This window comes from Hemiscyllium ocellatum, chromosome 3 (genome assembly GCF_020745735.1).
Source record: "Hemiscyllium ocellatum isolate sHemOce1 chromosome 3, sHemOce1.pat.X.cur, whole genome shotgun sequence".
Lineage (NCBI taxonomy): Eukaryota > Metazoa > Chordata > Chondrichthyes > Orectolobiformes > Hemiscylliidae > Hemiscyllium > Hemiscyllium ocellatum.
This window is the reverse complement of record NC_083403.1, coordinates 102,850,715-102,874,816: the sequence shown is the minus strand read 5'-3', so window position 1 is coordinate 102,874,816 and position 24,102 is coordinate 102,850,715. Positions and strand designations below refer to the sequence as shown.

Genomic DNA, 24,102 nt, shown 5'->3' with positions numbered 1-24,102 from the left:
TCCTGGAGTTGTCACAAAAGTTAAAGGTCTTATTAAGTATGCAAAGTTCCTCAATTACCTGACTTTCATGGCCAAATTGATAGAAAGCATGGAGCAGGTTTCTGAACTGAAGAAGAATTGTTATTTAGTACAAGTAACTCGACTGTACCTTCAGGTAAACCGTTATAAACTGTCAATATATAACAGTATTAATTAAAACTTGAAATCCCATATAAACCTCCCTTTATACACACATAAACAGACAAACAGAGAAAATAGATTATTTGGACAGAGGGGAATAACTGGAAAGACAATTCTGTAGTCTTTACTCCCAGGTCTGTTGTTGAGGTGATCCTATGACTCTTTTGCTGGCCAGCACATTGCTTCAACTTTATCTGGATGCTTCCACTGTTTGGCAGGAGACGCAAGGTGGCCATTTCACTCATAAAATGTCTTTGACTTATCAATTAAAAGTCACAGCTTACAACATCTATTGTAGAAAAGATAAATGATTTCTTCACTAGTCCTTAGAATAACCACCTTCTTGTTGCAAATATCATTTGCATCTGTGCACCCCCATTGGCTCCAAACTGTCTGCTACTCAGATTTTAATTACTGTTCATTCAAAAGTTGTTTACATGTTCCTGGTATGGGTGTAAAAAGTGAGGTCTGCAGATGCTGGAGATCTGAGCTGAAAATGTGTTGCTGGTTAAAGCACAGCAGGTCAGGCAGCATCCAAGGAACAGGAAATTCGACGTTTCGGGCCAGAGCCCTTCATTCCTGATGAAGGGCTCTGGCCCGAAACATCGAATTTCCTGTTCAGTGGATGCTGCCTGACCTGCTGTGCTTTAACCAGCAACACATTTTCAGCCCTAGTATGGGTGTACCTGGTTATTTTCAAAACATACAGCTACCCTTTCAAACACTCATTTTAAAACAGCTTTGTCTCATTATAATCCACAGCTTTCTAAAAAATGCAGAACAAACATAAAGCATGATACTTAAATGTGTCCGTACTTAAGAAAATGAAAAATCATCCAAATACGTCATACAGTTATGAATTTCAGCTTCACCTTGACTCATAAGTCTCGAATGTAGCTGTGGTGTACTTTAACTCAGTAGCATCCCATTTGATGTAACAAAAGAGGATATTTATTTACCTTGATGTTAATGGCACTTGCCAGTACCCCTTCAATAGATCAATCTTAGAAAGGAACGAGGCAATGCCAATTCTATCAATGTAGTCTAGCAACCATGGAATATGGTACAAATCTGTTTTCATATTGTATTAATCTTTCTCTAATCATACAAAGTTTATGTGATGCATCTAGATTAGGACTTCAGTTGCTTTGATTAGGTTCAATCAAATTGTTCTCTAACATGTACTGAATCTGTTTCCACTTGAGTTTGTTTTTCTGGGCTCAACCGATAAGAATGTTGTTTTATCAGCCCTCACTCCCCAACATCTGCATCATGGCTAACTAATGCAGTATAGCCAGCTGCATCTGTACCTCATTCTTTCACAGTAGTCTTACAAGATCCTCCTGTTGTCTTTCTCTAAATATGAGTACACAATAGTTTAACTATTTCAATATTTCTATGTTAGCTAGTTGAATTTTAGGAGGTTCACTCTGAGACCTAGCAACATCTCCTTCTGTCTCACTCTTGTTATCTGTCATATTTCACTATCCTTACCACCTGATACATTGTTATTTCTTAACGTACTACCTAATAATAACTTTTCAGCATGTTATTGTAACATAACTAATTCTTCTTCCTACAATCGGGAATATTTATCAGATAAATTAATTGACTAGCCCATCTAACTACTTTATATGTATCACTGATGTTCACTTTCAGAGGTTCACCTTGCAATGACAACAATACCAATACTTCATCTCCCATTTGAAGCACTCTCATTGCTGAATGTTTATCTGCTCATTCTTTCAATTTTATCTGTGAGACTTTCAAATGTTTCTGTTCTACTCCACATGCTCCTGTGAGGATTTCTAGAAACATGGGCATGTAATCCACCACTGAGGGTGAACATTTCTCATTCGAGAATTTATTGCCAATCAGTCTTAATAGGACAGTTATCTAATGACCATAAACCAATTTACATGGACTAAGTCTACTAGCTTCATTTAGAAAATCTCTGTTAGCAAACTATAAGAAAGCTAACCATTTATCTCATCCTGTGGTTATTCACCACAGGATGCCTTGATCATTGGTTTGAGAGGCTGTTGCTACCTCTACAAAGCTTCTTGATACATAATTGACTTCAATTGTTTCATACCCGAACTGCTAATAATTTCCTGGAAAACTTTAGACATGAAGTTAGAACACATCATACTTACTTCAATTGGTAGTATATAACAAATAAAACATTGAATTAGCTTTACCACTACTATTTTAACTGCAATTGTCTTAAAAGGAATAACCTCTGGGAATTGTGATGTCATATCCATGTACTGAAGTCCGGCTTTAATTTTCAGTAATAGTGCTATACAATTCACTAATACTGAACTAAATAGTTCTTCAAAAACTGATATAGGTATCAAAGATCTGATTATATGTTGAGATTTTTCTACCACCTGATATGTTTTCCAGACTTGCATTACGTATTTATGAAGTCCTGACCATGTAAAATACCTGTTTATCAATAGCTGCGTTTTCCATATTTCTATATGTCCTGCAATTTGTATTATCTCCTTACAACAGCTTGACTGCGGCACTATTTGCTGAACAATTGTCCACCCTTCATCCCCAGATCTGCAAGATGTCATCATTTTATTATCATAACTCCAGTTTTAATATAATAACACTCAGGAACGCCCTCAGCATCAGCTTCAGTGTGAGCTTCTGCACTATCTTACTTAACTCTGGATCTGCTTTCTAAGCCTCACTTTATGGAGACATGCCAAATACCTCTTTGAAACTATCCCCGTTCTTAAAGAGAATTTCAGCTACCCTAACATTTGCTTGTGATATTGGTGTGACCTCTGATGATGGATGTTATTTTGCCATTTCTCTGGTCACTACACAGAATAGAAAAACACACCAAATCTGTTCATGCAAGAGTTCATGCAACTCTTCCATCTCTTTAGCCACAATTAAACTTTCTGTGACTATAAGTCAAGTTATGATTTGCATTCCTGCTAAATCCTTCCCCAGAAGTAAATCAACTCCATTCACAGGTAATTTCTTAACTAACCCAATGATCACTAGTTCAGACACGTCACACTCCAATTGGAGTTGTATAATGGAATCGGGATATACTACCTACCTATTCGATTGACTTTGGCTTTGAATGCACTCTCTAGAGGGAAAACTAATTCTTCTCCAGCAAGAGAGTTTGAGTATCTCTTGTATATTTACATATACTTATGGCCTTCAGTGCTTCCTTTGAAGAAAGAAAGGTTATCTTCCCTTTTGATAAAAACCCTTTATTTGTTACATCTAGTCTGTGTACTTCTTCTGTATCCACAGCAGTGTCTACCTTCAGTCTCTTGGCTACAAATTGATCCGTCGCCTCTTCCCTTCAAATTTCCTTTTTGGACTCATTCTTACAAACTCCAATAAATTCCATGAGTTTCCCTCTAACTTCCAGCAATCTGAATGAATATGTCCCATCTTGTTAAAATGGAAAAACCTTGGCTCAAAATTTTCACCTCCATTCTCAGTACTTTCCTCGGCATTCCCAGCTCTCCATTCCTGACCTTTACTGTTTGCCTTCATTTCATTTTCCAATTTTCTATCCCTTTTGAATTATAAGGGTGCTGGACAAAAGGTCAGGTTTTGTGGATTATCTCATAATCTTTAATCATTATTGCTGTCTATCTAGCAGTTGCAACCCTTTGGTAGTCAACATGAACATAGTACATAGAACATTACAGCGCAGTACAGGTCCTTCAGCCCTCACTGTTGCACTGACCTGTGAAACCAATCTAAAGCCCATCTAATCTACACTATTCCATTATCATCCATATTTTTATCCAATGATCAGTTAAATGCCCTTAATGTTGGCGAGTCTACTACTGTTGCAGGCAGGGCATTCCACGCCCTTACTACTCTCTGAGTAAAGAACCTACCCCTGACATCTGACCTATATCTAGCAACCCTCAATTTAAAACTATGTCCCTTGTGCTAGCCATCAACATCCGAGGAAAAAGGCTTCCACTATCCACCCGATCTAATTCTCTGATCATTTTGTATGCCTCTATTAAGTCATGTCTTAACCTTCTTCTCTCTAACAAAAACAGCCTTAAGTCCCTCGGCCTTTCCTCATTAGATCTTCCTTCCATACCAGGCAACATCCTGGTAAATCTCCTCTGCACATCCTTCCTTTAATGCAGCGATCAGAACTGTACGCAATACTCCTAGTGCAGCCGCATCAAAGTTTTATACAGCTGCAACATGACCTCATGACTTTGAAACTCAATCCCTCCACCAATAAAAGCTAACACACCATACGCCTTTTTAACCACCCTACCAATCTGGGTGGCAACTTTCAGGATCTATGCACGTGGACACCGAGATCTCTCTGCTCATCCACACTACTGAGAATCTTATTATTAGCCCAGTACTCTGCATTCCTGTTACTCCTTCCAAATTGAATCATCTCACACTTTTCTGCATTAAACTCCATTTTCCACCTCTCAGCCCAGCTCTGCAGCTTTACGTCCCTCTGTAACCTGCAACATCCTTCCACACTGTCCACAACTCTGTTGACTTAAGTGTCATCTGCAAATTTACTAACCCTTTTTACGGCTAGCCAATTTCTGATCCAAACTGTGAATCACCTGTATTTTCTGCAATAGCCTACTGTGGGGAACCTTATCAAACACTTTACTGAAATCCATATACAGAGGAACCTCGATTATTTGGCATTCGATTAACCAAATTTTGGATTAACCAAACAAGATTGCAAGGTCCCGATGCGTGGCTAACCTTGTAATCCGGCATCAATTATCCAGCATTTAATTAACCGAACAAAATACTCCCCACCCATGTCCTTCAGATAATTGAGGTTCCTCTGTAAACCACATCAACCATTTTACTCTCATCCACCTGTTTGGTCGCCTTCTCAAAGAACTCAATAAGGTTTGTGAGGCATGGCCAACCCTTCACAAAACCATGTTGACTGTCCCTAATCAAATTATTCTTTTCTAGATAATTATAAATCCTATCTCTTATAATCCTTTCCAAAACTTTGCCTAAAACAGAAGTAAGGCTCACTGGTCTATAATTACAAAGGTTGGCTCTACTCCCCTTCTTGCACAAGGGTACATTTGCTATCTTCCAGTCTTCTGGCACTATTCCTGTCGAGAATGATGACATAAAGATCAAAGCCAAAAGCTCTGCCATTTCCTCCCTAGCTTCCCAGAGAATCCTAGGATAAATCCCATCCGGCATAGGGGACTTATCTATTTTAACACTTTCCAGAATTGATAACACTTCTTCCTTATGAATCTCAATCCTGTGCAGTCTAATAGCCTGTATCTCAGTATTCTCCTCTACAACATTGTCTTTTTCCTGTGTGAATACTGACAAAAAACATTAATTTAGTGCCTCTCCTACCTCTTTGGACTCCACGCAGAGCTTCCCACTACTGTCCTTGACTGGCCCTAATCTTACCCTAGTCATTCTTTTATTCCTGACATACTTATAGAAAGCTTTGGGGTTTCTTCATACTAACTGCCAAAGGTTTCTCATGTCCCCTCTTGGCTCTTCTTAGCTCTCTCTTTGGGTCCTGTCTGGCTAACTTATAACTCTCAAGCACCCTAACTGAACCTTCATGTCTCATCTTTACATAAGTCTCCTTCTTCCACTTGACTTCTTTAGTAAACCACGGTTCCCTTACTTGACCACTTCCTTCCTACCTGACATACTCTCAAGGACATGCAGTCGCTGTTCCGAGAACAATGTCCATGTTTCAATTGTGCCCATCCCCTGCAGCACGGTGGCACAGTTAGGGCGGCACGGTGGCACAGTGGAGGGCGGCACGGTGGCACAGTGGTTAGCACTGCTGCCTCACAGCGCCTGAGACCCGGGTTCAATTCCCGACTCAGGCGACTGACTGTGTGGAGTTTGCACGTTCTCCCCGTGTCTGCGTGGGTTTCCTCCGGTTTCCTCCCACAGTCCAAAGATGTGCGGGTCAGGTGAATTGGCCATGCTAAATTGCCCGTAGTGTTAGGTAAGGGGTAAATGTAGGGGTATGGGTGGGTTTCGCTTCGGCGGGTCGGTGTGGACTTGTTGGGCCGAAGGGCCTGTTTCCACACTGTAAGTCTAATCTAAGTCTAATCTAATCTAATCTTCCTTCCCCATCCTACGTATTCTAAATCTTGCCTTATTGCATTATAATTTCCCAACTCTAATCACGTGGTATATACCCATCTCTTTCCATGGCTAAATTAAACATAACCAAATTGCGGTCACCTACCTCCAAATCTAACACTTGGCCTGGTTCATTACTCAGTACCAAATCCATTGTTGCCTCTCCTGTTGTTGGCCTATCTACATACTGTGTCAGAAAACCCTCCTGCACATTGGACAAAAACTGACCCATCTAAAGTGCTCGAACTATAGTGTTTCCAGTCAATATTTGGAAAGTTAACATCCTCCCATAACAACTACCCTGTTACTTTCGCTCCTATCCAGAATCATCTTTGCAATCCTTTCCTCTACATCTCTGGAACTTTTCAGAGGCGTATAGAAAACTCCTTTCCTGTTTCTAACCTCAGCCCATACTACCTCAGTGGACAAGTTCTCATCAAATATCCTTTCTGCCACTATTATACTGTCCTTGACTAACAATGCCACCCCTCCCCCTCTTTTACCACTTTCCTGATCTTACTGAAACATTTAAACCCCAGAACCTGCAACAACCATTCCTGTCCCTGCTCTATCCATGTCTCCGAAATGGCTACAACATCTAAGTTCCAGGTACCAACACATGTTGCAAGTTTACCCCAGCTTATTCCAGATGTGCCTGGCATTGAAGTAGACACACTTCAAAGCATCTCCCTACTTGTCGGTATATTCCTGTGACCTTGAAACCTTGTGACTTCACTACTCTCAACCTCCTATACCTGGAGTTCTCATAGGGCTAGTTGTGCATTTTTAAATACCTCTAAGAGAATATGCTTAAAGACTCATACTTAGTTTCAGCTTCCAATGCTTCTATCCCACTTAATTTAATATAGGTTTGCCCAGGCTGCTTCCTCAAATTTTGGAACCTTTGTCTATATGCATCCAGTATAGTTCTCTTCACTGCATCATAATCCTTCTCTGACAGTGAAGTATAAATTTACTGTACTTCATGTAGCAACTTACTCTGTATGGTCTAGATTAGATTACTTACAGTGTGGAAACAGGCCCTTTGGGCCAACAAGTCCACACCATCCCTTCACCTAACACTACGGGCAATTTAGCATGGCCAATTCACCTAACCTGCACATTTTTGGACTGTGGGAGGAAACCAGAGCACCCCCACACAGACACGGGGAAAATGTGCAAACTCCATACAGACAGTTGTCTGAGGCGGGAATTGAACCCAGGTCTCCCGTGCTGTGAGGCAGCAGTGCTGACCACTGTGCCATCATGCCACCCAGTCTTCTTGTGCCCACTCAATTTGCCTAGTCCTTTTCTTAAATGACACGAAGAACACCCTCCACATTCTTTTCCTCAGATTTTGCAAGGGTCTGTGCAAACCTAAACATTTTCTGGACTTTAAATTCTGACTAATATTCACTCTAACAGAGCCTGCACTGACATCTGATGCCTTCTGTTTTGACGTAACTATTTTGGCTTAGATTAATTATAATATATCTCTGTCTTGTTCTCTTTATTGTTTTCTTTCTGCTTTTCTTTGTATTTCTAATGTTACCATTTCCTTTTCTTCATCTTTCTTTGCTGCTTGAAATTCTAGTTCCAGCTTCTTAATTATCTCCTCATACTCAAGGTAATTTCAATGCAATCCTGGATGGGGACTGGGAAAGTGCACTGGAGATTCAGCCCCGCTATTCCTGGTGTCATTACAAAAGGTAAAGATTATACAAAGTTCCACAACTTGACTTTCAAACCTAGTTGATGGAAAACATGGATCATGCTTTTGTATGATAAAATAATTACTATTTATTACAAGTAATTATATTCTAGCCACAGGTAAAAAATTATAAACTGTTAGCACATAACACTACTAATCAAAACTCTAATCCAATTATGATTTGGAGGTGCCGATGTTGGACTGGGGTGTACAAAGCTAAAAATCACACAACACCAGGTTCTAGTCCAACAGGTTTATTTGGAAGCACTAGCTTTCAGAGTGCTGCTCCTTTATCAACCACCTGATGAAGTAACAGCACTCCAAAGTCTAGAGCTTCTAAATAAACCTGTTGGACTTTAACCTGGTGTTGTGTGATTTTTAACTTAATCCAATTATGAGCTCTTCCTGACACACACAAATGGGCAGACAATTAGATAGAAGTTTGAAGTAATGTTTACTATAGGAAAAACATTGAAAAACAAAATAGGCGGGACAATTCTAAAGGGGGTGCAGAGGGCTTGGGTGGATATGTATACAGATCACTGAAAGTCAGGACAAGTAGACAGAACTGTTAAGAAATCTTACAGGTGCCTTGGCTTTATACATGAAAGCATGAAGTACAAGAGCAAGGAGGTGATGTTGATCCTGTATAAGACACTTGCTGGACCTTAGCTGGGGTATTGTGTACAGTTGTGGGCACCACATGACAGGAAAGATGTGAATGGTGTAGAAGTGATTTACAAGAATGGATCTAGGAATGAGAAATTTCAGAAATGAGGTTAGACTGAAAAAGTGGGAGCTGTTCTCCCTGGAAAGAAAACTGAGAGGAGATTTGAGACATGTTTTCAAAATCATGAGCAGGGTGGTTAGAGTAGATAGGAATAATCTGTTCCTGCTCATAGAAGGAACAAAAATGTGAAGGCACAGATTTAAACTGATGTGCCAAAGAAGCACGGGTGATGGGAGAAAAAACCTTTTTCACTCAGTGAGTAGTTGGTCTATGTAATGTACTACCTGAAAGTGTGGTGGAGGCAGGTTCAATTGGATGGTTATTTGGATCCAAGGATATGTGGAGAAACAAGAAAATGGTGCTAGGTAATGATGTAAATTGAAGAGCTAATGCACAATTGGCTGAATGGCCTTCTGTGCTGTGGCAATTTTATGAGTCTGAGGGTATTGGCAGAGGGGAAAACTCAGTGATCTTTGTTCCCAAGTTCTGTTGTTCAGATGATCCTTATTACTCGTCTGCTGGACAGCTTGTTGCTTCGATCGCCTTTCTACAGATGCTTCTATTGGTTGGTAAGAAACACAAGGTGACCAGTTCAACTTATGATAAGTCTCTGAACTATTGGTTGAAAGTCACAGCCTACAAAAATAAACTGGTTTTCTTAAGGCTTACTGTGAGGTTTGACTGCAAAGAAGAGAGTGACCACTTGCAAGCTAGGTAGGTACTTTTCTTCCTATGACTGATTCCCTATTGCAAACTGTCCAGTTATGTGAGAGCCAGTACACAGTTGTTGGCAGACTAAACCTGATTTGCCTTTCCAAAATGTAGCACCTCATATTTATCTAAATTAAACTCCATCTGCCACTCCTCGGCTTATTGGCCCATCTCATCAATATCCCGTTGTACTTTGAGGTAACCTTCGCTGTCTAATAAACCTCCAATTTTGATGTCATCTGCAAACTGACTAACTATACCTCCTATGTTCACATCCAAATCATTTATATAAATGACAAAAAGTGGTGGACCCAGCAACAATCCTTATGGCACACCAATGGTCACAGGCCTCAGTCTAAAAAAAACTCCACCACCACCCTCTATCTTCTACCTTCAAGCCAGTTCTGATTCCAGATGGCTAGTTCTCCCTTTATTCCATGAGATCTAACATTGCTAATCAGTGTACCACAAAGAACCTTGTCGAACGCCTTACTGAAGTCCATATAGTTATGCACTTATTGGGGAGTGTTGCTGAACAAAGAGACCTTGGAGTGCAGGTTCATAGTTCCTTTAAAGTAAAGTCACAGGTAGATAAGATAGTGATAAAGGCATTTGATATGCTTTCCTTTATTGGACAGAGCATAGAGTATAGGAGTTGGGAGGACATGTTGCAGCTGTACAGGATATTGGTTAAGCCACTTTTGGAATATTGTGTGGAGTTCTGCTCTTCCTCCTACAGGAAGGATGTTGTGAAACTTGAAAGGGTTCTGAAAAGATTTATAAGAATGTTGCCAGGGTTGGAGTGTTTGAGCTATAGGAAGAGGCTGAATGGGCTGGGGCTGTTCTCCCAAAAGCATTGTAGGCTGAGGGGTGACCTTATAGAGGTTTATAAAATCGTGGGGGGCTTGGATAGGGTAAATAGACAAGTTTTTTTTCCCTCGGTTGAGGGAGTCCAGAACTAGAGGCCATTCTTTTATTTTGAGAGTGTAAAGATTTAAAAGGAACCTAAGGGGCAACTTTTTCATGCAAAAGGTGATGCATGTATCGAATGAGTTGCCAGAGGAAGTGGTGGAGGCTAGTACAATTACAACATTTAAAAGGTATCCGGATGGGTATATTAATAGGGAAGGTTTAGAGGAATATGGCTCAAGTGCTGGCAAATGGGACTAGATTAATTTAGGATATCTGGTTGGCATGGACGAGTTGGACCGAAGGGTCTGTTTCCTTGCCTTATGTCTCTATAAGTTCTCTATCATTGATAATTGATCACTAGTCCATAGACCAATGTCTTCTTGCCAGCTGCATCTACACATCCCTCAGCCCCAAATCAATTGCAACTTAAAGTTCAATTATTACTTGTTCAAACAGTTGTTCACATGATGCCTGGCATGGGTGTCAGATTACATGCTTTCAAATGGTCATTTTAAACCAGCAATTTTCCATTTCAGTTTTTCTTAAAATTCAAAATAAATTACATGGTCCTTACAATATCTCATGTTTTCAAAGTATTTCTGTTTATTGATATCAAATACGTCAGTTCTTTGAATTACTTGCAGCTAGTTTGATGGCTTTCTGCTGGAACTAATTCTGGTTGATTTTAAAGCAGATAGCAACATGGCTTTTCATCACTTATAAGTTCAAAGATTGTGTATTTTGGTTCAACATCCTGTGAGTTTAATTAGCATCTTTGTGATTCACCCAGTCTATTTTGCATGGGGAAAAGCATAATAAAACAAGGAAAATTTGATAGGGTCCATTGATTTCTGGCCGCCACAAATGGAATTTTGATGTCCCCTTTTGTTTAAAATTAAAGAGAGAAGCAGACATGCTGGAAGTTCAATAGTTACTTTGTGTTGGTCACTGCTTAAACAAAGAGTTCTGTGAAATCTCGGATGGCTATGAATGTCCATATTTAATTCACAATACCCTTGAGATTTAAGATTGTAGCTCAAATGTGAAGGGTCACATGATTTACAGCAGTCATTTTAATCTCCAGTTTTAAAATTATAAACTGAAGGATCATAGTATATGAGGATATGACTCTCGTTACTGCTGGAATGGAATACACTAATTTCAGATGATATCTTATTTATTCACACACAATAAACATACTTCACTTGTACATGTTCAATAAAAACAGTTTCTGTGGGAGAAACCCTGCATGTAGGGCAGCATCTGTGAAAAGAGAAAGATCATTTTTGCATCTCTCAAGTTCTGCAGAAGCGTCAAATCGGATTCAAAGCATCTCTCCACAGAAGTGGCTAAGCCTGCTGAGTTTCTCCAGGACTGTTTAGTTCAGATCTTCAGCATCTGAAGTATTTTGCATTTTTCCCTGTACATCTAATGCTATCCAGTAAAAAAGGAAGTGTTTATGATAATGAAAAGCCTTACCTAAGCTATGCAGATGATATTAAGATAAAGAGCGCAACAAAGTTACTTTCAATTTACTATTCAAAATTGCAATTAGCCTCATTGTGATAAAAGTGTATAATACATTAAGATTTTTAATATAGAGGCAGATAGATTGTAGTTTATGTTCAGTGAAGATAACGTTAAAAAAAAGTAATTTGGAACATGATCTACACACATAATTTCCAAGAAAAAATGTGATTTGATTAAGGATTTAAGAGAATACCTGTGTATTAAATAATGGAATGTTTATACTATTGAGTTTACATCTAAAAGTTATTGTAGGAAAATAAAAGATTTGAGGTCACTTGTTTAGTTTTATTTGAGTTCAGTTCAGCAAAGTCAAGTTTTCACCCTTCTGGAAGGGTTTAATTTGTGAAGTCTCTAAGGTGTGAAAGTTTGTATCAAAGTTTTAAAATTGTCAGAACTGAAAAGTGGTTTACACTATCAGAACACAAAAGAGGGGTAAGGACTGTGGAACTGAAAAGAGAGCACTACACTATCACTGCAGGCCGAGAAGGAGAATTTGAAAGTGTCACTTAAGAAAAAAAATTGAAGAGCTGAGAAAGTGGTAATATTTCTTGGATTGAGTATCTGTCAAAGCATATTGCTGGGATACAGGATAAATCTCTTTTTGCTATTTATGGTAAGGTTTTTCTAACCTGTCATATATATAATCTTTAGTGTAATAAGTTTGTACTTTTGTGTTGAAGAACATTGGCAACCTACCACACTGCATAAATAAAACTTAAGATCTATCAATCCAGGTTTCACCTTTGGATTTGACTTCTCCAATATTACAATCAACTGGAATCATAATAACAGCTTGATTTTCTAATTAGCCATATGTGGCAAGTGGCTAACGTATTGGAGAAGACTCAACCCAGATGAAATCAGAGTAGAAGATACTTATTTGTAAGCTAGTTGACTGCCTGTGTTCAAAGCATTAGCTGGCCCTCCCACTCTTTTTTTAGGGAATAATATTATGTAGTTCTGCCTTGCATTTGATCCCAATGTTTCCTTCAGAAGGAATAAAACTCTGCTTGTCTGGGAAAAGAACATGAGGGCAAGCTGGAGAAGGATTGTCAACTTTGGTCTGTCATATTCCTGACAGTTCTGTCATGTGACCACCTGAAATGATGAAAAGTAATTTCTTCTCATTTTCAAAATACTAACAAATAAACAGCAGTGTTTGAAGAAAATAGGATAAAACCATTTTTGGAATACTTATTATGACTTTTCTACCAGGTCTGCCCACAGCAGTGTCTGAAGGAAATCAATCCTAATTCCTGAAGACTCCATAAGGGAGTGATAATAAGTATAAGTTAGCTGATGAGAAATGGTAAAATTATTAATCATCCAAAGACTATTATCCTGTAGTCCCTAATACAATACATAATAAGTTTTGTCAATATTGTATACAATGTATAATACTATTTGCAATGGGAAATGGGTTTCTTCGTTATTATATACAATGTGGGATTAGTTTCATATGTGCAACACATAAGTAATTTCTCTATTATAAACAATGTCTAATTAGCTTTTTATTATTGTATGCAATGCATAATGAATTTATCTATCATTGTATGAAATGTATAATTCTTTTATAATTATATATAATGCATAGTTAACGTTTTATTTTTATATATACAATCCATAGTTAAATTCTTCATTATTAAATGTAAGGCAGAATTAGCTTATTATAAACAACGTAGAATTTAGCTTCATTATTACATACAATTCAGAATTAGTTTCATTTTATGTACTGATTCCTTCATTAACTTTTTGTGTGAGAAACTCATCTTTATCACTGATTTATCGGCCGATTTGTCTTTGTCCTCTGCTGCTGTACACTTGCTGTTACGTACCCTTTACCCTTTGACCTTCGCCCAGGCGCTCGCTTGCGCGGTTCATCGCTGATGGATGCTGAGCGTCGTCTCGTCGCTAGTGCCGACACGGCTTGTTCCTTTGCTTTAGTTGCTTCATTCCCGCTGCGCTCAAAACTATGAGAAGAAAGTCAAGAATCCTGCTGTGCTTCGCCTTCCTCTGGGTTTTGGGGATCGCTTATTACATTTACCTGGGCAGTGGGACGAACCGGAAGGTAAGAATTGATTTTTTTTTGAAGTGCGGTTGGTTCAGTGACTGGGCCTCTGCTTTCAATCTAACAGGGAATAATGCGAGCCACGGGATCCGTCTCAGACGTTCGGCTGGAGCAAATTGCTCGTACTCACAAGGACGTCCATTGGATCACTCGTAGATAGTACCCAAATAGCAGCCTTCATACTGACTGCACACTCAAGGACACAGTCACAGAAGACACACAACACTACACAAACAGGAGAGCACTCGAACTCACTATACATACAAGGACAGTTCTGCACATAGTTAATGCAGTCTACATTGGAATATATGGTAGACCACTTACGGACATTCGTAAAAGCAGATGTCTGCGTACATAGAACCCTTGGTTAAACGGTGGAGTTTAGGTAAAATTATAATATTTTGCACAAACTCGGATTTTGTTTGAAGCACTCTTCTGTATACCTGGAAAATATGAAACAGTGAATTGTCTTATTTTTGTGAGAATCCTGTAGCATTAGCTGGAATATTAAACATTCATTGATACACATTCAAACATCGACCATTACTCATACTCAGTCAGATGCTCATTCACTGAACCTCTCATTCATTCTGACATTCGATGCAGTACTCTTGCCATACGCTCAGATTTGCATTCAATTTGGAGGAAATTACACATTCTTAAAATCTCGGTGAGTTGTGAAACCTTCGTTGGATTGCTTACAAACATTCAGACTTCACTGACACTCTCAAACAATTCCGTGCAGTATCTATATCAAGACAATGAATTGCAGTCATATGGAAAGGTGCAATAAATGACATCCAGCTGTAGTCAGGTTGTTGATATGGATTTCAAGTTTCAACTTGACATGGATTGCTTTTACTGCTTAAGTGTGATATTTGTATTTTGGCTTTATTGTTTTGCAGTTTTATTGGGAAAGATATTGTTAAAACAAAAGAACTGCAGATGCTGAAGATTTAAAACAAAAGCAGAAATTGCTGGAGAAACTCAGTAGGTCTAACAACGTCTGTGGGAAGAAAGCAGAGTTAACATTTCATGTCTGTTGACTCTTCAGAGCTGTTCTACAGAACTGCTGAGTTTCTCCAGCACTTTGTTTGTTTCGGATTACCATGTCTGTAGTAGTTTACTTTTATTCCTTAAGTTTAAGATTGTCATTAATAAATTCAAAAATGGAAAAGGCTTTATTTAGAGAATCTATTCACTTGCCTTACAAATATTCATTGATTCCAAATACACTGCCTTCTTAGGCACTGTTCCAAAGTTGCACAACCCTCAGGGAGAAAAATCTCTCCTAATTTCTGTCCTGAAAGAATGACCCCTAACTTTAAAATAATGGCCCTTAGCTTGAAAGTGATCCACAAGTGACCTTGTCAAGACAATTTAGCATCATATGCATTTCATTCAAGTCACCGCTCATTCTTCTAAACTCTAGTAAAATAGGTCCAACTGTTCAACGTATCCTCATAAAGCAACCTGCTCATTTCCAGGTATTGATTAGCACACCTCACCTTAAACAATTCCAGTGTATTTATACCCATCCTTAAATAAGGAAACCAAACTTGTACAAAGTATTTGAGTTGTGGTCTCCTAGATATACTGTAGCTGGTACATAATATTATTTTTTGTTCAATTCTGCTCATAATAAAGGAAATTGACTTCCTTGATTATGTGCTGTAATAACCTTTTGTGACTTTTGTACCAGAACACCTAAATCCCTTTGCATTACAGAGTACTGCAATTTTTAAAAATTAATACTTTGATCTTTTTCCATGTTGGAGTTAAATCTTTGATTTATGATAGGTTGAATGATAGACTTATGTCGGTGTGTTGTGTAATTTAGACATTCAGCCTCACAATACAAGTGTATCTATTAAACAAAAGGAAGGTAAGGCAGTTTCATGGGCTAAGAGTTAGAAGGTTGTAATTAACTTCTGATCTGTAAACTTGCCAATAATTGTAATGAGTAATTCCACTGTTACAATAGAATCTTTACTCTGGGTTCAAAGCTTCAGAACTAGAGAATTTGAAATGGAGAAAGGTGTTCCACAGGGATCGGTGCTGGGGCCACTGTTGTTTGTGATATACATAAATTATCTGGAAGAGGGCACTGTTGGTATGATCAGCAAGTTTGCAGATGGCACGAAGATTGGTGGAGTAGCAGAAAGCATAGGGGACTGTCAAAGAATACAGGAGAATATAAATAGACTGGAGAGTTAGGTGGAGAAGTGACAGATGGAGTTCAATTCAGGCAAATGTGAGGTGATGCATTTTGGGAAGTCTAACTCGAGAGCGAATTATAAAGTAAATGGAAGTGTCTTGGGAAAAGTTGATGAACAGAGAGATCTGGGAGTTCAGGTCCATTGTACCCTGCAGGTTGCTGCACAGGTGGATAGAGTGGTCAAGAAGGCTTGTGGTATGCTTCCTTCATCAGACGGGTATAAAAGCAGGCAGGTCATGTTAAAATTGTACAAGACTTCGGTTCGGCCGCATTTAGAAAACTGTACAGTTCTGGTCGCCACATTACCAAAAGGATGTGGACACTTTGGAGAGGGTGCAGAGAAGAGTTACAAGGATGTTGCCTGGTATGGAAGGTGCTAGCTAGGCAGAGAGGTTGAGTAGGTTAGGATTGTTTTCATTAGAAGAAAGAGGATTGAGGGGGTACCTGATTGAAGTCTACAAAATCATGAAGAGTATAGACAGGATAGATAGAGATAAGCTTTTTCCCAGGGTCAGGGGTTCAATAACGAGAAGTCACGCTTTCAAGGTGAGAGGTGGAAAGTTTAAGGGGGATACACGTGGCAAGTAATTTACACAGAGGGTGGTAGGTGCCAGGAACGCATTGCCAGCAGAGGTAGTAGAGGCAGGCATGGTAGATTCATTTAAGATACATGAGTAGGTGTGGAGTAGAGGGATACTGTTGCTTAGGAATTGGACAACAGGTTTAGACAGTGATTTAGTTTGGCTGAGGCTTAGAAAGCTGAAGGGCCTGTTCCTGGGCTGTAAATTTACTTTGTTCTTTGTTCTTGTTCTAACTGGGCATTACCCCAATGGACTTCAGTCAAATAATCTTTTACTACACTTTCACCTTTTTCAAGTACTATTTGTAAATTTTGGCTTGTATATCAAAATTGCAGTTTGTGTGTGATTTTTAAGTATCTGCTATGGTTCAGTTGTGGTAGAACACTTGACTCTGAGTCACAATGTCCCACTCCAGATTTTGAGTACAAAAATCTATGCTGAAATGCCAACACTGAGGAAATGGTGCCCTATTGGGGATCTTGTCCTCTTGAATGAGACACTAAACCAAGACCCCATTTACCTGATTGAATGGTTTAAAAGATCTCAAGTTGTTATCTTGAAGAAGAGAAGGGGAATTATCCTTGGTGTCCTGGCTAGTATTTATCCCTCAGTCAACAGTTAAACTACAGATTATCTAATTGTTTTAACATTGCTGGTTCTGGGAGTTTGCTGTGCACAAAGTAGCAGCCACGATCTTGTGTTATCGCAGTGGCAACACTTCAAAAGCACTTAATTGGCTGGAAAGCACTTTGAGACATCTGGTGGTTGTGAAAAGTGCTTTAAAAATGCAAGTTTATCTGTGCTTATTTTTAAAATTCAAATTGGCATAGAACCTGGTATTTCTATGCAAATCTTCTATCCAACTTGATCCTCAGGTTCTCCCCTCCAGAGGAAGGTGTAACCAGCACCACCTTCCTTCAGCTGCCCTTTACCTGCTCTTCAAGTCTCCTGCTGGGCAGTGATATCATCGTTGAAGTACCAGAGTTCACCAGCAACAAGGTCAGTCCTTTGTTCTGGAGAATTGTTTTGCTTGTTGCCCATGAAGATTCTTATATTCCAGGTTCCGAAATTAAGTTTGACTTTGGTTTTTAGACCGCAGGTAAATGAGCCCACTGGATGTGAAATTTCAGGCAGGTTGCTGATGAAACAGACTATATTTAGGATACCTTTTCTAGCGCCTTCCCCATGAGAGGTGAGCAGAGTAGATCCTGAAGAAGGCTACTGAGCAATGAAGAAAGCTGCTGAAACACTTGTTCCTGTTGCACGAGTGAAATGACTGAGTCAAACTCCACCACCTACATGCTGGTCTAAAGCTAGGGGCTTCCAGATCTCCCAATCCTGGCCCTGTCACCTCTCATCAATTGCTGCAGGGCTTATGTTGTGTGTGAGGGGTTGAATTCCTCTAGGTAGAAACCTTGTGTGGAACACCTTCTAAAGTTGGAATGATGTTGTTCATCAGCATACATGGTCCTTAACAAAAGGAAGATCCTGTTCCAGTGGTAAGGAAACTCTGGCAACTGGGGATTTTCCTACTGCTGCAGTCATTGATATCACATAACTACAGTATTTTCTGCCTGGATCGCCATTGAGGACTTGTTTTGGATTGCAGTTTGACTGGTTTCCCCTCCTTTCACTTCATGGGTAGCCCTGCCAGGAGGTGAGAACTCCTGACGCATCACTCTTGGGATTAACTAAACATTCAAACCTTTCCACCGCAGCAAGGTGACCATCCACAGAAAGACAAATCTATATATTTCTTATTTGCTTGAACAATTGAATAAAGCAGATATTTTAGGTTTCTGCTACTTATCAGTAGTTGGTCATTTGTTGGTTAATGTGAGTAATTCTACATGCACAACCTAAACGAAATGTCTCTGAGGGCTTGATGGGTCAGAAGGTAAAAGGATTATGTATAATTAAGTACATCTTTGACCACTTCATAATAACAGTAGTGTTCATATATGTAATAATATTAATCAATTTGACGTTCTTTTGGATTCGCTTTTTACATTGTGACCCTATCTGCCTACTTGTGTGGATGTAAAAGATCTCGTGGTACTCTTGTATTCCAATAGTGTTCTTCCCCAGTGTCAAAATTGATCCTTCACCCATTGTCACTTTAAAAAAAGAGTCAGTTCCAGTTACAGTGCTGTGGGTAAAGTGCTGCTGAGTTTCCAACATTATATAGTGACAACAATCTAAAAGTGAAAAGTGCTGTAAAGCACTTTGGGTGAGGTTGCGAAAGGTGTTCTATGAATGCAGTTTCTTCATTTATATTTGCATTGAGAGGAGAAATTGTAAGATTTATTTCTCATTTAGTACGATAACCATTAGAGTTTGACTGCCAACCTCTGATTCTTTATCCATCCCATTTTTGTCATAGATCCATGGTTGAAAAGAGAAATATTTAAAATACCTTTTGGCTGTGTTTATTTTGTCAAAAAGAGTGAGATTGTGAATTGCCACATGTAATGTTTTTAAAATCACTTCCTCATCCAGTTCTTTTTAAACTGTGCCAGCAGGATTGGACATGGTGCTATGTGGACTGTGTGGAGAATAAATATGGTACTGATTTGATTGTTTTACTTCTTTGATGTTATAAAACTTTTTGTATTGTTTGTATTCGGACCATTGATGTCACTGGCAATACTGAATAAGCTGGTTATTTCAGTGGGCTAGAGGGCCAACCTTTCTTCAGGATAATGACAACGGTGCAGGATCGGTTTCCCATTCTGGCTTGGGCAAACCACCACTAATGAAAAAGCTGTCAAGGAAGATTATTCTGGATGAAGAACCAGCTGACAATAAATCAATGACTTGCCTGAATGCAATGCACGAATGGTATGCCACCCAAATTCTAAACGTTATGTAGACCATTCTTATTTGAGGATTGAAAGCTGATAAATCCGTATAGCCTGATAATCAACATCTGAGGGTAGTAACGTAGGTAGCCATGGAAATAGTGCATGAGTTGGCTGTCATATTTCAAAATTCTGTACATTCTGTAACCGTCCCTAGTGATTGCAGATCAGTTGGCCTAAATTCAGGATAAGTGGGGAAAATATTATAGTCTTGTATAAAGGATGTGGTAAAAGGGCCCTTAAAAATACCAACAGTATTGCATAAAATTAATGTGGATTTATGAAAGGGAAATTGTGTTTGACAAAGCTACTGGGAGTTTTAAGGACTTAACTAGTAGAATAGGTGAGGGAGAACCAGTGTGTCATCCCAATTCCCCCTCACTCAAAGCAAAACACTCAGAGACACAGTATAGTTTTACCTCCTCCATCTTTATTCCAGGCCCTACAGGGAGAGAGAACGATCGTCCATGTGCGCAGGGATATGGGTTCCCGGTCTTCTCTCTTAAGCAGCAGTTTCTTAATGAATTATATAGTAATTTTACAGGGAGGAACATTCACATAAGGCAACACATGTATTGATTGTAACAGTCACTCAATCAGCGAGTGTCTGTAGTAAAGTTTAAGCCATTTGCTGTTACGCAGTGAATGTTTTTAACCTTAACTGGCTTCACATAATGAATGCTTTTCACCTTGTTAAACGGACCTTATATATAGAATGCTTCCAATATTGTTAAATGGCTCTACATTATGAATGCTTTTCCACCTTGTTAACCCATTACCCTGCCTCCAGCACCCCATTGTTAACTGTAAGTTCTTATCTGATCTGAGTCATGCTGAGCTGAACTTCTGGTTTCCCAAAAACTCAAAACTTCACTCTTACCCTACCTATTCGTACCCGATACACACACACATTCTCATTCCCTCTTATCATTTCATGACAACCACCTAGCTAGCACTCCCAGCTTTCATAAGACTCTGACAGCCAATATTTAAGCCCATTATTGGTACAGAACATACAGTGATTATAACAACAAAAATTGCTAGTCCATTACAATAAATAGAATTTGAAGAATCCTCCCAAGTGGGAAAAAAAAATTCATCAGTAAAGTTCTTAAATCCACAGTCATTAGTGACCACTCCATCCCCTCCAAGTCGAGTGGAAGTGAGTCCAGTTCTCCAAAATCTCTTTTAGTAAAATCCAACCTGAAAACAAAATCCAGTCTGTCCTTCTTCATCACTCCATGGAGAAATCTGATTCTTAGATAAGAGCAGTTAAATACTTAACAAAACTGACGAGACTTCCATCCTTCCGGAGATGCTTCAGATGGAGGATACCAGCACATCTGAGAGTGCAGTGCAGCTGCAGCAGCCGCAGGCAGGGTGAACACAGCATTCTTTGCTGTTTCTGCTCTAGCTCTGCTGTTAAATAGAACAAAGCCAACAGCCCTTGGTGATGTTAGCTTGATCAGTGAACCTTCATATCCCTTAAGTGATCGAAAGACAAGGTAAAGCTCATGTAGTTTAATGTCCATAAGTGATCGAAAGACAAGGTAAAGCTCATGTAGTTTAAAGTCCATAGGAAGGCCATTGTCAAAAAGCGCATAGATCTCCTCTTCACTTAGCTTTTTCACTTCTCATGCTCATGACTGGGAGCTGATTGAATCTGTTGGAACAGGTTGTGGAGGGGTGGGCAGTGGTCCAAAGGCGTGCTTTACCTGTGAATGGAGAAACTCTCGAGAAGATGTTAGCTGCTGAAAGTATCTTTGCATTTCCTCTCTCCTTCCTACCTTGCCGTGGTGGTTATCAGTATGAAGACAGTCTCACATTTAATTACACTAAATTGGGTCTGCCTATTTCAACATTCTTTGAAATCTTGAAGTCTGTTACTCTGTTCACTATTTATGACATTATCAAGTGTTGTACAATCAATAAACTTCTAAATTGTATTGCCTAAACAATTCAGTCAATTATAAACAACAATCAAACCCTAAAATCAAACCCTCTGGGGACTCCATTCAGGTTATTCAAAAGTTATTTTCCTTTAACAAATTAAGACTTGGCTAATGTCAAAGCTGTCAGGAAAAGTATTTCCAAAATCTAGAACAGCATGAAAACAAAATGTTTCCTGCGGTTTAGCAATTGAAGAGGCATTTTCAGTTCAGATTTAAATCTCATATTCGTGGGAAACAAATGTTGAATATTTTAAAATATGTTCTCCAAATGAAAACTTCCCAAATAAAACAGTGGCAACTTTGGTAGAGATCAACATTCTTTGCATTTCCAATATGAAGGGGACCAATGAAGTCTTAATAATAATTAACAGAACGGAAACAATTCAGCCTCAAGTTCTAGTATTCTTTAGAAACATCAAACTCAAAATACACCTTTCTTTTTGTGAACAGTCTGCATTAATAACTCAGCCACAAAGATATTTTAATACAATATTCTCATCTGGCTACAGCATGACCCCTGACCCAATTCTTTTTTAACACGCATTGTAGAATTTCAAACAAATCAGGGGCTCAAGGCACTCAATCAATTTCTTTTAAACTTACAAATTTGATAATTTGAAATTGTACAACATTATGTCCTTTTTAAATGTAAAAACAAAGTCTGCCCCAATACATAGCCCACAAAGCACACTGAATTGCGATTCTGATGCAAACAAGCCAAAACAGTTACTTAAAAGGATTTTCGAGCTAGTATTTTAACAAATCAACGTTTTTAAACATCAAACACTCTCAGCATGTCACAATTTACATTGAAATTTCCTTTCCTGACCCAAATATAAGTGCAACCTTAATTTCAATATTTCTCGTATTTTTTGCATTCACTCACTGAAATTGCACTTATAAAAAGAGAAAGCCCTTGCAGCGGACTACACAGTACTGCAGTACAAGCCACTCTTCCCCCAGAACAAAGACTCTCAGAGCCTAAAATCTCACCACTAGAGGCTTTAACCCTTTTCTCACTTTACTCCACACGAGGGCTTGAACCCCACTTAAACATAGAGAACTCAAATCCGCTTATACACAGAGAACTTGAATCTCGCTTAAAAACAGAAACTCGAACCTCAGCACAGCGCAGAGAACTCAAACCTCACTTACCCACCCAAGGGACTTGTACCTCAATTACCCACCCCAGGGGAGTTGAATCTCAATCAAACATCCCCAGAGGACTCGAACCCCAGTATCGCGCAAAGGACTCAATCCTCAATTACAACCCACCCCATGTAGCGCAGTGGACATGAACCTGTGTTTGTCAGCGTGCTTGTGAAGCAGTGTCTCTTGCCTGAACTAATTACTATTTGAGGAGTCTGTAGAATAGACAGCAATTGATCGAGGGATTTGTCTCTGGTGTACAGGAATACTGAGAGGAATCAAGGTTTAAAATCTTACTTTGTGGGTCTGTCCATTTTGAGACATTGATGTTCCGAGTGGCCGCTGAGACTGTCCGATCGTAACTATTCATTTGGATCCTGCTGACTGTGAACAGCAGTTTCTTAACGAATTAAGGTTACCTCAGATTAGGGGTCTTGATCAGATAGGCCAATTGGCTGAGAAGTGGCAGATGGAGTTTAATTCAGAGAAATGTGAGGTGCTGCATTTTGGGAAAGCAAATCTAAGCAAGACATATACACTTAATGGTAAGGGATTAGAGTGGTGCTGGAAAAGCACAGCAGTTCAGGCAGCATCCGAGGAGCAGGAAAATCGACGTTTCGGGCAAAAGTCCTTCATCAGTTACCTCGTTGATTTTACTTAATGGTAAGGTCCTAGGGAATGTTGCTGAACAAACAGACCTTGGAGTGCAGGTTCATAGCTCCTTGAAAGTGGAGTCGCAAGTAGATAGGTAGTGAAGAAGGCGTTTGGTATGCTTTCCTTTATCTGTCAGAGTATTGAGTACAGGAGTTGGGAGGTCATGTTTCGGCAAACAGGCCATTGGTTAGGCCACTGCTGGAATATTGTGTGCCATTCTGGTCTCCTTCCTATCGGAAAGCTGTTGTGAAACTTGAGTGTGTTCAGAATAGATTTACAAGGATGTTGCCAGGGTTGGGGAAGTTGAGCTATAGGGAGAGACTGAATAGGCTGGGGCTGTTTTCCCGGGTGGAGTGTGTGACCTTATAGAGGTTTATAAAATCATGAGGGGCATGGATAGGATAAATAGACAAAGTCTTTTCCCTGGGGTGGGGGAGTCCAGAACTAGAGGGCATAGGTTTAGGGTGAGAGGGGAAAGATATAAAAGAGACCTAAGGGGCAACATTTTAACACAGAGGGTGGTACGTGTATGGAATGAGCTGCCAGAGGAAGTGGTGAAGGCTAGTACAATTGCAACATATAAAAGACAATTGGATGGATATATGATTAGGAAGGGTTTGGAAGGATATGGGCCAGGTGCTGGGTTGGGAAATCTTCTAGGCATGGACACATTGGACGGAAGGATCTGTTTCCATGCTGTACATCTCTAT

The 24,102-nt window shown here is 39.3% G+C and overlaps 1 protein-coding gene across 1 annotated transcript in view; it reads left to right on the top strand.

Annotated features, from left to right (window-relative positions):
- The first annotated feature begins 13,774 nt into the window (after positions 1-13,774).
- The window catches only part of galnt2 (UDP-N-acetyl-alpha-D-galactosamine:polypeptide N-acetylgalactosaminyltransferase 2), a 111,890-nt gene continuing 101,562 nt past the window's right edge, over positions 13,775-24,102 (top strand). Inside the window, exon 1 of the mRNA XM_060852314.1 lies at positions 13,775-13,977. Within this exon, the coding sequence (XP_060708297.1) occupies positions 13,882-13,977 (96 nt within the window). The 5' untranslated portion in view covers positions 13,775-13,881. The remainder of the gene's footprint in view (positions 13,978-24,102) is intronic.